The 14,350-nt window shown below is 41.0% G+C and overlaps 1 protein-coding gene across 1 annotated transcript in view; it reads right to left on the bottom strand.

Moving 5' to 3' along the window:
• Positions 1-14,350, bottom strand: part of L3MBTL4 (L3MBTL histone methyl-lysine binding protein 4) — a gene marked incomplete at both ends in the record, with an annotated part of 301,695 nt that overhangs the window by 285,190 nt on the left and 2,155 nt on the right. Inside the window, one exon of the mRNA XM_082667113.1 lies at positions 2,865-2,919. Coding sequence (XP_082523239.1) covers positions 2,865-2,919 — 55 coding nt within the window. The remainder of the gene's footprint in view (positions 1-2,864; positions 2,920-14,350) is intronic.

Below are 14,350 nucleotides of genomic sequence, written 5' to 3'. Positions count from 1 at the left end.
TCTTCCATGAATTACTTAGTTCCTAATGCCTTTTGCCTGTTTTTGTACTGATATTTTAGTGTACCTGATTATTTTTTCTACTTCCTTTATCTATTTTGGACCTTCTGCAAGTTGTAGTTGTGGTAAATACTTGCCAGTTTATTTCCGCTTTAATTTTATTTATTATGAGGTTCTTTGGCGTACACAGTTTAATTTGGATGTATATATATCTCATATTCCTTTATAATTTCTTCTACTGCTTTTACGATTATAAAGACCTCACAGTCCTAACATTAAACCAAAGAAATATTAGTGTTAGTTTAAAAGAGCACTTAAAATTACGAAGGGAAAAAGCCAGATCACTTGTCCAACTGAAAAAAAAATCAGTTGTTTTTATTTTGGAGACTTCAAATGTAGAGGTCTGGGATTATATAGTGATTGACAATACTAATTCTATAACCTCCATCATACATAATTATTAATAAATAATTCTTACCGAGACAAGTCTTCTCTTAAGGGTATCTAAGACAGTTGGTAAATTTTTTGGATAATATAGGAATTATATAGCTGAGAGTTTCCAAAAGAAGCAAAAAATTAAACTCATGGCATGACTATGTCAAGAAAAATTTAGTCCAGCCAGTCCCCAAGGACACAGAGGGCCATATGAGACACCCTTAATACTTTAACTATTAGCAGTTACTCTTCCCATGCCACTTCTAAGCAAGATTCCAGTTTTCTCTACCTTAGTCTTAATAGCTACAGAGAAGGGGAAATGATAAAATAGAAAGACCACAGGTAAAGTAGAAAGACCACAGGTAAAGTAGAAAGACCACAGGCTTTAGAACTTGCTAGATGTGGGCTCAAATCCTGGATCCACCACTAACTAGCTAGTTTTACCCTAAGTAAGTCAAATGGCCCCTCAAAGCTTCATCATCTGTAACACAGAGGTCAGTGTTAGTGACAGAGATTGGGCATGCAATAAATTAGTTTGTAGTGATTTTCAAAGAAATGCCTTGCTTGTTGTAAAATCACTACAGAAATTGTTTATTTTTCAATAGAATTTTCTGTTCACATATAAATATGTATGAGTACACAGTTTTTGTTTTTCTTTTGTTATTATTTTTAAGGCCTAAGGTAAGTGACTCAATCTATTTTGTTTAGTAAGCAGCCTACAGAAAAGATTAAACTATTTCCAGGAACTATGGGAGGAAGATCCCCATTATAATACTAAGACAGGAGGCAATTTAGGGAATAGTTTCCTTTATCGCATTAAAAGTAGTAAAAATATAAATCCTCAAAAGCCCCTCGAATAATTCAACTCGTATTCAACGAGCAGTTTGCAGCATCTGTATACACAAACCAAATCTCATCCTTCTTCTAAACATTTAGCAATGTTCCACAGCTGGGGAAAACAGCGATGACACCAGTGTCAGATCTGGAGAAGAATAAGCCACAGGATGACACTTTGGGGAATGGACCACTAGCTACAAAATAAGTCTGGCAAAGGAAGGACAACAGCAAAAAGCTATTTCCTAGTAAAACTGAAAAACTACTTAAGATAAACATGTAACTGGCTACAATGAAAACTATAAATACCAAATTACTAAAAAAAATCTTAGTTTTGAGGACTGAATATTTTTAATTTGTTGGCTTAAGTCTGCTTTTCTTTTCCTAGAATAAATGCTTCAACTGTAGAATAAGAGAATCTAAAACAATTTACATTAGTGTGGAAAATATAGCTGCAGGGGAGAGACAACAACATAATAAATCACAACCTCTCTCTGAGAAGAAAAACAATTGTTTTTAAAAAAAAAAAACCCTGCTGTTGGGGCCAGGTACAGTCCAAACTTATTTCTAGAATTCCAGTGTTGCATAACTGGAGTGTATTTCAATGAAACTGAACATCAAGTTACATAATTGTCAAATTACTGTGTTCTATTTTGCTTTTTCAGCAAAGAACATGATGGGACTTGGGGTGACAGCAAAAGAAGAAAAGAAATTTAAAGCAGTATATTTTGCTTCTAATAGAAAACAACTTTTATTTTTAAAAATCATTTAGGTAGAAGATCACAAATTTTCAATATTGCGTGCCAAGACTAAGCATTATATATGGTCTTTAAAAACCTCAAATCTTGTTTGTCATTTTTTAAGATATTTTCAGTTGTTTCCATTATTGGAGGGAAAGAAAGTTAAATACTTACGGTACTTTAAAAGTTCATTAGAGGAGAATTATCAAATTTACATGCTTCTTTCCCACCAAGAGTAGCACAAATGTTGGACGTTCAACTATATTTTACAGAAAATTTAATAACAGCTGCCTGCTTGTATAGCAGTAATCACAATATATAGGGAATATATATTCCAGGGAAATAGCATCTGCATTTGCTGATTTAAATTTAAATCATCAGAGAATTAGTTGAATATTAAAAAGCTGTTATCTAAAACCTACGGATGTATTAAAAACCATAATGAGGGACATTTATCTTGGAGCAAATGTACAACCTCCTGTAAAACATGACTCCAATAGAAGAGTACGAATGCCATCATTAGAAGATTAAACCAATCGGGGGAAAGCTTAAACAAAGAATTATAAACAAACTAAGCAGCATCGTTTGTTTTCTTGTTCACAGGGAAAGTTTACAAATCAGTTCTTTTTTCAAAGGCAAATAAATGAGTTAAGAGCTTCAGACTTTCTTGATATACATATTTGAAAGTCTTAGATGACACTGATGAAGTCTACAGGGGAGCATGTGACACTGTCAACTAGCGATACTATTATTATAGATTTAAATTAATAAACCTAAACCAACTGCAGCTATCTAATAAAAATGTCACTTAAAAGTAATTCACTATAAAGCAAAACTGTAAAGGGTGGTGACAATTACCGTGACTCAGAGGGGTCACACCATCCCTGGGCTTCTTTTCTTCTTCAGCTTGCTCCTAGAACACAGAAAATGTGGTTTAGGCCCTGTTTCTGGGTAATTGTTTGAAACACTGAACATTGACTTCTCTGTTTGCTGGAAGCCAAGCCATGAAGAGCGCTGTGAATGGAGGGGACTTACATCAGCAGCCAGTGTGCAGCGGCAGGGGGAGGGGGGAGGGGGGTGCCACCCATTCGGACGTGGGAGGAACCCTTGGTTATTGTCTTAATTCTCTGTTGGCTCAAATATGACAGAAAGGAAGGTTCAAAGGCAGGCTGAGGGAAGAAGGGCGTCCCCTGCCCCCGCCAAGCCCTCCATCCTCGCCTGGCTTGCAGCTTGCTGGCACCTGCTACAGCTTATGAGGCTCAGTTAAGGTCCAAGTTTAGCCCAACCAACCCTCACAGAATGGACAAATGCCTTCAAAGATCCCTGCAAAGAAACCACAAACACAAGCGACCCTGAGAAGGCAGAGCTTCTGTCCACGGAGCCAGCAGTGCATCAGGCCAGGCTCACAGCAACTCCTGGAGGAAAGTTGACCATTTAGCGAAGACTAAGAGAATCACTTCTTTTTTCAAAGATACTCCAAGATCATTTGTCCAGATACGTGTCTTACTTACATAGTTTTGTGGCCATAAAAAAATGTATGCCCCCTATAAAAAAACTCATAATAATTTTACACTTAAAAGTTGAGGGACAGAGTTTCCCAATTTTAAGATCTTTCAAATTAAGAGTTTCAATGGGCTTTCAACTCTCTTATGGAAGTATAAATAGTACAATACTTTTTTTTTTTTTTTTTGCAGTATGCGGGCCTCTCACTGTTGTGGCCTCTCCCGTTGCAGAGCACAGGCTCCGGACGCGCAGGCCCAGCGGTCATGGCTCCCGGGCCCAGCCGCTCTGTGGCACGTGGGATCTTCCCGGACCGGGGCACGAACCCGTGTGCCCTGAATTGGCAGGCGGACTCTCAACCACTGCGCCACTAGGGAAGCCCAATACTTTTGCATAGTTTCCAAGACAAACTGATTGTCATCCAAGAAGATGAAAATCAGCAGCTGAATTACACGAAACCTGTGCATAATTGATGGATGATGCTAATAAAAAAGTATCAGGATTTAGTAAGTTTGGTCAACAATCATTTCCTACAGTTTATCCTGTAATTTGGGGGACATATCTTTTATTTTTTCATTCTTTCACATTTTATTCTTTATTTTTTAACATCTTTATTGGAGTATAATTGCTTTACAATGGTGTGCTAGTTGCTGCTGTACAACAAAGTGAATCAGCTATATGTATACATATATCCCCATATCCCCTCCCTCTTGCGTTTCCCTCCCACCCTCCCTATCCCACCCCTCTAGGTGGTCACAAAGCACCAAGCTGATCTCCCTGTGTTAAACCGCTGCTTCCCATTAGCTATCTATTTTACATTTGGTAGTGTATATATGTCCATGCCACTCTCTCACTTCGTCCCAGCTTACCCTTCCCTCTCCCCATGGCTTCAAGTCCATTCTCTACGTCTGCGTCTTTATTCCTGTCCTGCCCCTAGGTTCATCAGAACCATTTTTTTTTTTTAGATTCCATATATGTGTTAGCATACAGTATTTGTTTTTCTCTTTCTGACTTACTTCACTCTGTATGACAGACTCTAGGTCCATCCACCTCACTACAAATAACTCAATTTCGTTTCTTTTTATGGCTGAGTAATATTCCATTCTATATATGTGCCACATCTTCTTTATCCATTCATTTGTCAATGGACACTTAGGTTGCTTCCGTGTCCTGCCTATTGTAAATAGAGCTGCAATGAACATTTTGGTACATGACTCTTTTTGAATTATGGTTTTCTCAGGGTATATGCCCAGTAGTGGGATTGCTGGGTCTTATGGTAGTTCTGTTTTTAGTTTTTTAAGGAACCTCCATACTGTCTTCCATAGCGGCTGTATCAATTTACATTCCCACCAACAGTGCAATAGGGTTCCCTTTTCTCCACACCCTCTCCAGCATTTATTGTTTGTAGACATTTTTATCTTTTTAAGCCAGGCCTAGGGTGACTGACTGTCCCAGTTTGCCTGGGACTGATCCGGTCACAGCACTGAAGTCCCATAACTGGAGGACCCTTCAGTCCTAGACAAACCAAGAGGGTTGGTCATCTAAGCTATGACAGCCATTAAAACTAAACCTAAAAAGTAGACTTCAGGTAACAGGAACACGAGGCTTTAAAACAAGGTTTCAAAAAATTAATATTTTAATGAGAGCAAACTAGTTTTTAACTGTTAATCACTACTAATTTCATTTTTATATTGTACTTTTTGTTTCTTTTTTAGTCTATGGCTTTAAGGTACAAAATACAATTTGTATAGTAGTAAATCATATAATTTTCCAATAAACAAGTAATACATATATATCCAGATATGTGACTGAAGCTTCTTTACTGATGAGGTGAACAAACCCACAAGTCTGAAGATGACTGCGTCAGGCTGCCATTTGTGTATACAGTCATATAGAATTGATTATGGTAAATTCCTTGAAATGCCTTAGTTTACACGTATAATTTATTTTATTTTTTGAGTTCACATTGTTCAAGGTAAAAATAAATAGAGAAACAATTAATACAGTGAAAACTCCCCTCCCACCCCGACCCATTCTCCCCCATCTGGCCTAGTATAGTACCTCCACCCAGAAATCTTCATTAGTAGATTCTGAAATATCCTTGCAAAGTTTCCTTTATAAAAAAAGAGAATATATTTTCTTATTTTCTTGTTCTTGTGCACAAAGATAGCACTGTTTTCTACCTTTCTTTTCACTTAAAATACCCTGGAGGTCTTTATCAGGTTGTAAGAGCACACTCCTTCTTTTTGCAGTTACCTGAATGGATACCTCATGATTTATTTAACTGATTCCATGTTTATGGATGTCCAGGTTGTCTCAAATCTTTTTTCCAATCACATAACACTGTGGTGGAAAACCAGTACACGGAGCGTTTTGCATATGTGCCAGGATATGTACAGAATGACTTCCCAGAAGTGGACCAGCCGGGTCAAACCAGACTTGTGTTTTCCTGCCAGGTCTGGCGCCCAGCAAGCCGCACTCAACAGCCCCACAGCCTCGGATCAGGCCCGTCTTCCCAGAGCCTTGCCCACAGGGTGTGATAGCAAAGTTTTGGATTTTTGCCAAGATGATGATGAAAAAGATAATATCTCACTATCGTTTTATTTGCATTTGTTCCATTATGAAGAAGCTGAAGACTGTATATTTAAAAGCCATTGTATTTCCTTTTCTGTGAAATATCTCTTTACATCTGTGGCCCATTTTTTTCTGTTGGAATGACTACTCATCTTTTGGTCTGGATAAATTAGGAAGATTAGTCCTTTGTCTACAATATGAGAGGCATTATTTATTTTTTCCTGGTTAGTCATTTCTCTTTTTCACTTCTTTCTTACAGTATTTTTAATATGCAAGGATTTTTGTTGTTTATTTTGAGAAATAAAATTATCAAACTCTTCTTTTATGGCTGCTATGGTTGAGTAATAGGAGATCCTTCTCTACTCCCACATCATAAAAACCTTCTTCTTTGTTTATGTCTTTTACACTTATGGTTTATTTCTTACACTTAAATCTTTGACAAATTTGAATTTGTGCCGGGACACGGTGTGAAGTTGAGACACACTATTCCTACCCAGGTGGCTCGTCACCTGTCCCAAGACCACTTATGGGATGGTCCCCCTCCTCCCATCAGTCTAAGACCTGTGTCCTATACACTAAACCCCCAGGTGCATTTGCCTCTTCTGTTTCTTTAGTTTATCTGTCTATCCAAGTACCAGAGCCACGATGCTTTACTTATTACAGCCTGATGTTCTGATATGCTTCCTGGGCTACTTTGTGTTTTATACACAGTAAGAGGTTCTGTTCTGTACAAGTCTTAGAGTCAGACAGCTGAGGGTTTACACCCCTGCTTCTCCCCTCACCAGCTGTGTGACCCTGGGCAAGTGATTTAACCTCTCTGAGTTTTGGTTTCCTAAATTGTGACTTGGAGGTAATGATATCTTGTTGACTGAATTGTTTAGAGGATTAGAGACACACGGGTAGAGCCCTACTAAGCACATGCCACATGCAGACTCTCAGTTAATGGCAGTTATCATAGGTGTTTTGCCAGATCTCAAACTGTCAAGAGTGTATCAGACTTAATCAAAATTAAGTTATCTTCTATTTGTTTTCTAACTGAAAAAGCGTATCTTGGATGAACAAGATCTCGGATGGAAGAAGAATCCTGAGGGAGGAGTAAAGAGGAATCTTAAAACCCTGAGTTAATTACTTATTTAAAAAACATTTATTGGGCAATTAATGTGCCAGGAACAGTGCTGGGTTTTAGGGAACAAATGGAATGCAATGCCCAGTGTTTGTGCACCAGCTGCCCTTCTCTGGTCAGGTGTCTGCCAGCTGTTCATGGCGGATGGAGGACAAAATGAAGGCTGGGCGTCCCCGCCATCCCCTCCTCCCACTGTGCAGGGCCCGTCCTCCACACAGCTCGCTTGCACCGGCCTCCACCCCTGCACAGCCATCACCCTGCTCTCCAGGGCTTCTACCCCGCCCCCCGCCTGCCTCGCTCAGCCCCTGGCATCCAGGTCACTCAGTCTCACACACGGCGACCAATGGACCCACGTCTCCCTCCATCAAGTTACAGACGTGCAGATCCCAAGTCCACTGTACAGCTTCATCTGGGTGCCCTACAGGCTCCTGAAACTCAGCCAGCACAAAATTAGTTCCTCATCTTCACTCTAATGCTCTTGCATCCCCTGTTCAGAGTCCCCAGAACTCACTCTGCGGCTTCTGGGACCCACGCTGTCCATCCCACTCTCCCTCCCAGCCCCAGGGAAATCACCTCACGGTGGGCAGGATCCCCAGATGACCCCAAGGAGCCACCCCCAAGCCCCCTCCCCGTCACTTTCTTCTAGACCACAGAAAATGGCAGAGGCGATGGGGTGGTCACCCCCTCGATTGCATTACAACGTATGATTCCCCTCAGCTGAATGGAGGAGAGTCTCCGGCTGGCCTGAAAAAGCAGGCTGCCTTGTTGTGAGAGGACCACATGGCAAGGAACTGTGGGTCTCCCCGGAGCTGAGGCTGGCCTCTGCGTGATAGCCGGCAAGAAGGCAGGAACCTCAGTCCTACAACTACAAGGAACTGAATTTTGCCAACAACCATCTGAGCTCGGAAGAGGCCACAGAGCTCCAAAAGGAACTCAGTCCAACCGTTTGATTTTACCCTTTGAGCCCCTGAGCAGAGAACCTATTTAAGCCATGCCTGGACATCTGACCTACAGGCAGTGTGAGGTAACAGTCAATGTGCTGTAATAAGCCACTAAGCTTGTGGTGATTTGTTACCATCAATAGAAAGCTAACATGTGCCTATTTCTCCCCCGGGAAGCTTTCTCTGATCCTACTTCCTCTTCTCTGCTTCCCACCTCACCCATGCTAAGTCAGGTAACCTTCTGAAGCCTGGAAATATCCTGTATAAATCTCTAATACTGGGCCTGCCACACTGCATGACCAGCTTCTCTCTTACTGGTCTCGTCTGCTTTGCTGAGCTTACTGAAGGCAGACAGGGTCTTAACCATCTTTCCTCCCCAAAGCACAGCCTGGCCCCTCGTCCAGCTTAACAAATACTTGCTGACTGAAGGCATGAATGCAAGGTTCAAGAATGGGACTTTTGTGCCTGGCAGATTTCATGTCCAAAGTTATCATGGATATCTCTGTGCAAGTAATACAGTTGCATCCTTACAAAACGTACTACAACCCAGTGCTCCTCAAACTTTCACATGCATGTGAATCATCTGGGAAGCCTGTTAAAATGCACATCTGGATTCCGTGGGTCTGGGGAGGGCCTAAGAGCACGAGTTTCCAACAAGCCCCCAGCTGATGCCGCTGCTGAAGGTCTGTGGACCACACAAGGCGCTGCAAGTCCACGGTCACGGGGCAGGGGAGACGGGGAGGCAGTAACCCAATCCTATCTACCTCTGTTCCACTGCATGTGAGATGATGAACTGAATCAGGTCTAATCTTCCGTGGCAGCTCTTCACCCCAACTCCATCCCTCTTTACCCACTCAATGCACAGGAAATTTACGTAATTCAAAACAAGGCAAGTCTCTTCTCATAAATGTTCTACTGCAAAACTGAAATGGTAACAAGAAACAGGGTTGGCTATGTGAGCACAACAGCTACTGAAGCATTTCTATAATCACTATATCATTCAAATATAAAAAGAAATATACAATATGCTGTCAGTGGATTAGAATGTTTGGTTCACACTTCTTTATTTGCTACTGAAATTCTACCTAGATAGAAAAAACATATTCCTCACAAAAATAACATTACCTTTCGCTTCAGAGTTAAATTACTCAAGCTCCTGATGTCCATATGTTTTTAAAGATGGAGTAAGGTTATAGATATGTAGACATACACATGCAAGATCATGATTTTGTATTACAGAATAAATTTACATTTCTCTTACGATATACTGACCTCATTTTTAGGACATTTTTTTTTTGCAAACAAAAAATGATTTAATATCATATAATAGGGCAGAAAAAAATGCTGAATTGGGGGTCAGGTAACCTCAGGCCAAATCCCAACCCCACCTAGTTACCCAAAGAGCTAGGTAACTGGGAACAAATGACACGCATTCTCTGGATGTGATTTCTTTTGTCTGTAAAATAAAGGGATTGGACTAAATGTTCTCCGAAGCTCCTGCTAGCTGTAACATTCTCTGAGTCTGTCGGGGTTAATTAATTATTTCCTAAAGGTAGTAAATCCACGTTGCTATTAATGAATAGAGTTAATCTTTTTAAAGAAGGAAAAATGAGCACTTTTCCTTATCCTTTCCAACAGAACACTTCAGGAAATCAGGATGAATTGAGAAAAACAAAACCATTACTATGCCTTCTCAGGTTTCAAACTTTAGTTCTGAAAACTGAAAATAAAGCTCTAAGAAAAAAAAAAGAACACTGCTCTGAAAAAGGGGAGATAATAGTTTAAGGAACATAAAATAAGTCTTTGCTGTGGTACATTTCCATTAGCCAACTCAAATCCATCGTTCTGGAAGAGAGGATTATGAGCTGGGAAAATAACCAAAAAGGCTTGACATTCTGTTCCTTCCTGATGGCCCTGGATGCGTCATATAATTTTACTACACGTTACAGGGATGTTTTCTAATTAATCAGTGCCTACTGTTCCAGGTCTGAGAATTCCAATCAAGGAAGCAAAGCAAAAGGGTTTTAACCCACTGATCTGTGTTTGGCAACTTCAGGTCGTCACCGTGGAACCATCAGATGACACCCCTTCCTTTCGCGCACTGTCAGGTCCTTGAGCACAGGACGTTCAAGCATCCTGCTGCTCCTCTTCCACAAGAATGAAGGGTGATACCTACTGGTTTCCAGAACTATAGAAAACACTAAAATCCTATACAGTATCTCCAGTAATAAACTACTATTTGAATTTCCCCTGCTGTGTCAAGTCTACTTTCCAAAATTCTCTTTTGCTCTGATCCCATGTGGGACGCAAACTGAAGATAACTGAAATTAACCTTTCAGATAAAAATACAGGACAGGATGGTTTCCCCTTGCTCTACTGGAATTGTGATGCAGACACAGAGGCAAATGCCCTCATCTTGTTCAAATACCCCCGAATGGAATCTCTCTTTCGTAATTGTATTCATCACGATTTTTATTTTCTGTATTTTGTGACTGACATTTGGGGGCCTTGTGGACCGGGGAGGGACTGTCCCTCTCAGTGTGAGCCAATTCCTGGAGACAGCAAACAACTAGCCTGGGGTCATGCCTGAGTCCACAGCCCACTCCCCTTTCCTTACCAGCTCCTGCAGTCTGGGACACTATCCATTTGCCCTAAACCAACCCTGGGCCAGGAACTGGATGATCAGAGACAGCCCGGTAGCCAGAGACCACCGAAATTATCCAAACTAGCCAATCCTGAACCTGCTTAGCCTGCTCACCTTGCCTCCCCCATTCATTTCCAAGAAAACCACAATAAAGGCTCCTGCCCCTGTTTTCCCCTCGCCCCTGCTGCTCCCCAACCGACTCTGGTGCTTCCCCACAGGGCCCTGTCTGGTGTGATGTGCCCCCTCCTCTTTCTTGGGAAATGTGACTCACAAACTATCCTTTTCAATGGCAATCGTCTCGATCCGTTTACCTGGCTAAACGTGAACAAAAACAAAAACTCAGGTATATTTTCAAACAGTATTTGTTAAGACTTATACCCCAAAAAAGGGAAAAACATCTAAAACACTTTTATTAACATCTCCTTTCTGCAGTTCCTCCACATATAAATGGATTCTACTCGCTGATACAAGCTGCTATCAGTTGTGCGTGGGGTAACAAAAGGATTTAAAAAGTCAGATACTACTGAAAAAATAAGACAATGAAATAATCCTACCCTAAACATTTTTTCGATGTCTACTTAAGGATATTATTAAAAAGAGACTGCCCTGCACTCCGCCCCAGCTGCAGCCAACCAGGGCTCCCTCCTGTCAGTATGTCAAGCCCAGTGGCCCCAACATCAAGACCGTCTGAACTTGGCCACCCACATGCACCCCACTCACCTTACTATCTCACTGTGTACCAAAACTTAGACTTTTTGAAATTAAAAGCCCTTAAAAATCTTCTAATCCAAGACTTTTGTTCTAGAGACAAAGAAACTGAGCGTCAGCCTGGCGAAGGGCTTGTCCTTGGTCACAGAGCTACTTACCACCACAGCCAAAGACCGAAACCCAAATACCCTGACTCGCCATCCCAGCATTCACCCTACCAAGCTGCTCAGTCAGAAAAGTCATTACAGCCACTATAATCCCGCCAGATGTCACACAGGTCGTCGTATCTGCTTCCAGCCCCCTACCCAGGCTCCTGCTGCTTCCTTGGTCAGACAGTCCCTGCTATGACCCTTCAACTTCCTTCTCTCTCAAGGTTAGCTGCCTACAGGACATCCAGATTTTAAGCAAATAATTTGTATTCCCTCATTTTGCATTCTACCAGGTTGCATTTAAGAGCCATGTGTTATAACAGCATTACATGTGCATTAGATATTTTTATTTTTAAATAAACTAAATAAAGCATTAAAGATGGACATCTTAGATATTCTTCATCCTTCAAGGTCCCACGCTGCCCCCAGTGATCCTACCTTTCTCTGAAGGCTACATGGACCTTAGATCTTAGTCACGCTGCATTACTCGGCCTAAGTCAGTTCTCTTTTATTCAGCAATACCCTAAGATGCTTAAGAATAAAGAATGCCTCATATTTCTATTTCTCAAAGTTCATAACTCATGAATTAGGTACAGGTTCACAGATTTTTAAGAGCTGCAGAGGGAGAGGAAGAATGGGCACTAACATTTATTCAGCTTCAGGTATTTTATATACACAACTAGACAACATGTACTTTATTCTTGTATAGTCAAACAAAATCTCCTTTTTTCATTTGAGAAACTTGCATTTTTATGAAGGGAATTTGAAACTGTACAGCCTACATATGGTTTGGGGTTTTATCCCCAGGACACCCACGTACACACCAAACATCCATGAAACCACTCTGAAAACAATGCTTCGCTTCCCCAGTTACCATGTGGCCACACTTTGCCAGCAGTCCTAGGGGTGGGGGGTGGCCAAGGCTACCAAGGCACCCGCGTGACACTCATCTCTGTGTGGGGTGTTGTGAAAAGCATGATGTGAGAAGGAGTCCAAGGGGCAGTGGAAGCCCTCTCTTCAAGTCTGCGGCAGCACCACCTGCCAGACCAGCAGGCAAGTCATCCACACGGCAGAACTGAGCACACGGGACGTAAGACGTGAGATGAGGCCTAAGGAGCGGAGGCACCGTCACGGGTGGTGTCAGAGTGTAACCTGGGACGCCCTCTTTGCAGGACAACGTGAAAGGCGAATCAAAAGTTTATAGGCACGAACTTTTTAGGACAAGATTCTACTGGTGAGATTTTGCCTGTGAGTCAATTGCAAAAGTATACCAAGATATATGAATAAGAACACTGGATGTAACTTGGTGTGTAAAGACAAAAAATAAAACTCACCTAAATGTTTACAGCAGGGCACTGTTTCAATAAGTTATGGTACATTCACAGAGTGGAATACTATGCGCCACTGAAAACAATGAGAAGATTTGTATCTCCAAGATATACATGCTTAAGTGCAAAAATGCGAAGTACAGAACCATAGCCAGAGTGTAAGCCCATCTGGGCTAAGTGTATGTATGTATTATGTATATACGTGTACATGCATAAAGGATTTGGGTTTCTTAGCTTTCCTTTTCGTTTTTTTGTTTTGTTTGTTGATCCCTATATAGATACACAAGAAAGCGTAAACAGTGGTCACACCTTTATGAAAAGACTAGGGTAGTTTAGCAGGTGTGGGGAGAATTTACTCAGTAAAGAATTTACTTCTTATTTCAATACCTGTCTGTGCTATGTGGTCTTTTTTAACCATGTGTCTGCATACTGAAAAATATAAATAAATATTTTGAAATTCTACATGGAAGTATTAGTCTAGGAAGACATTCATTGACAGATATTAATATCAGCATCTAAAAATTATCACATCTCCTGACATTACTGTCTCAAAAGCAGATGTTTAGAAAGCACCCAACTGTCATTAGTTTGATGTTTTATATTCTTAACCTGCCAATGCTATTTTGCTTGGCTGGCTGGAAATGTCACTTTAAAACAAGAAGGGTAACATAGAAAGTAAAGGATGGTATTGATATTTCAAGCAAAATTCAAACATGATTTCAGTGACTGAACCCCTTTCCCTCCACGGTGAATGCAGCCACAGATGTGACCCTGCTTTGTGAATTAAACCATTCAACTTAACGAATGAAAATGGACACTGGCCATGAGCCCCAAATGGACATGGCAACGTGGAATTCACCCCAAATGCACATCTTTCCCCTGATCTTCTGTGAATATCCTTTAAAATAATTTTATGTTCTAAACACCTCAGACCTCAGATGAGTAATATGGCCCTCGGAAATATCATTTTCTTACTATTGATCAAAGAAGTCCATTTGCATGGAGATGTTATTAAACACCAGGAACATCATTCAACAGATATTTTCGGAAATCCAGCTACGCAAGGCGCCAAGCTCAAACAGCACCTGAGTAGTAAGTGCTGAGCAGCCCTGGGGTTCACAAAACTGAAAACCCCAGTGCGGGATGGAAATAATGGTAAAAGCACCAGCATTAAATTGGAAGCCAAGTTGGGCTTTAGGAGAAAACTGGGATTTGTGCCACTACAGTTGAGATAGCAGGTTGAATATTCATGTTGAAGGGCAAGGTAACAAGAACTAAGACGGGGCAGTAACAATTTTAGCAGCTTAAAGGGAATGATACTGAGAAAAAGTAGAAAATATATTTAGATTGGAGAAGTGGTCTCAAATTTTACACTAA

The sequence above is a fragment of the Grampus griseus genome (assembly GCF_964374135.1).
Source record: "Grampus griseus genome assembly, chromosome: 12".
Classification (NCBI taxonomy): domain Eukaryota; kingdom Metazoa; phylum Chordata; class Mammalia; order Artiodactyla; family Delphinidae; genus Grampus; species Grampus griseus.
The sequence above is the reverse complement of the archived record's forward strand: the minus strand, read 5'-3'. Positions and strand labels throughout refer to the sequence as shown.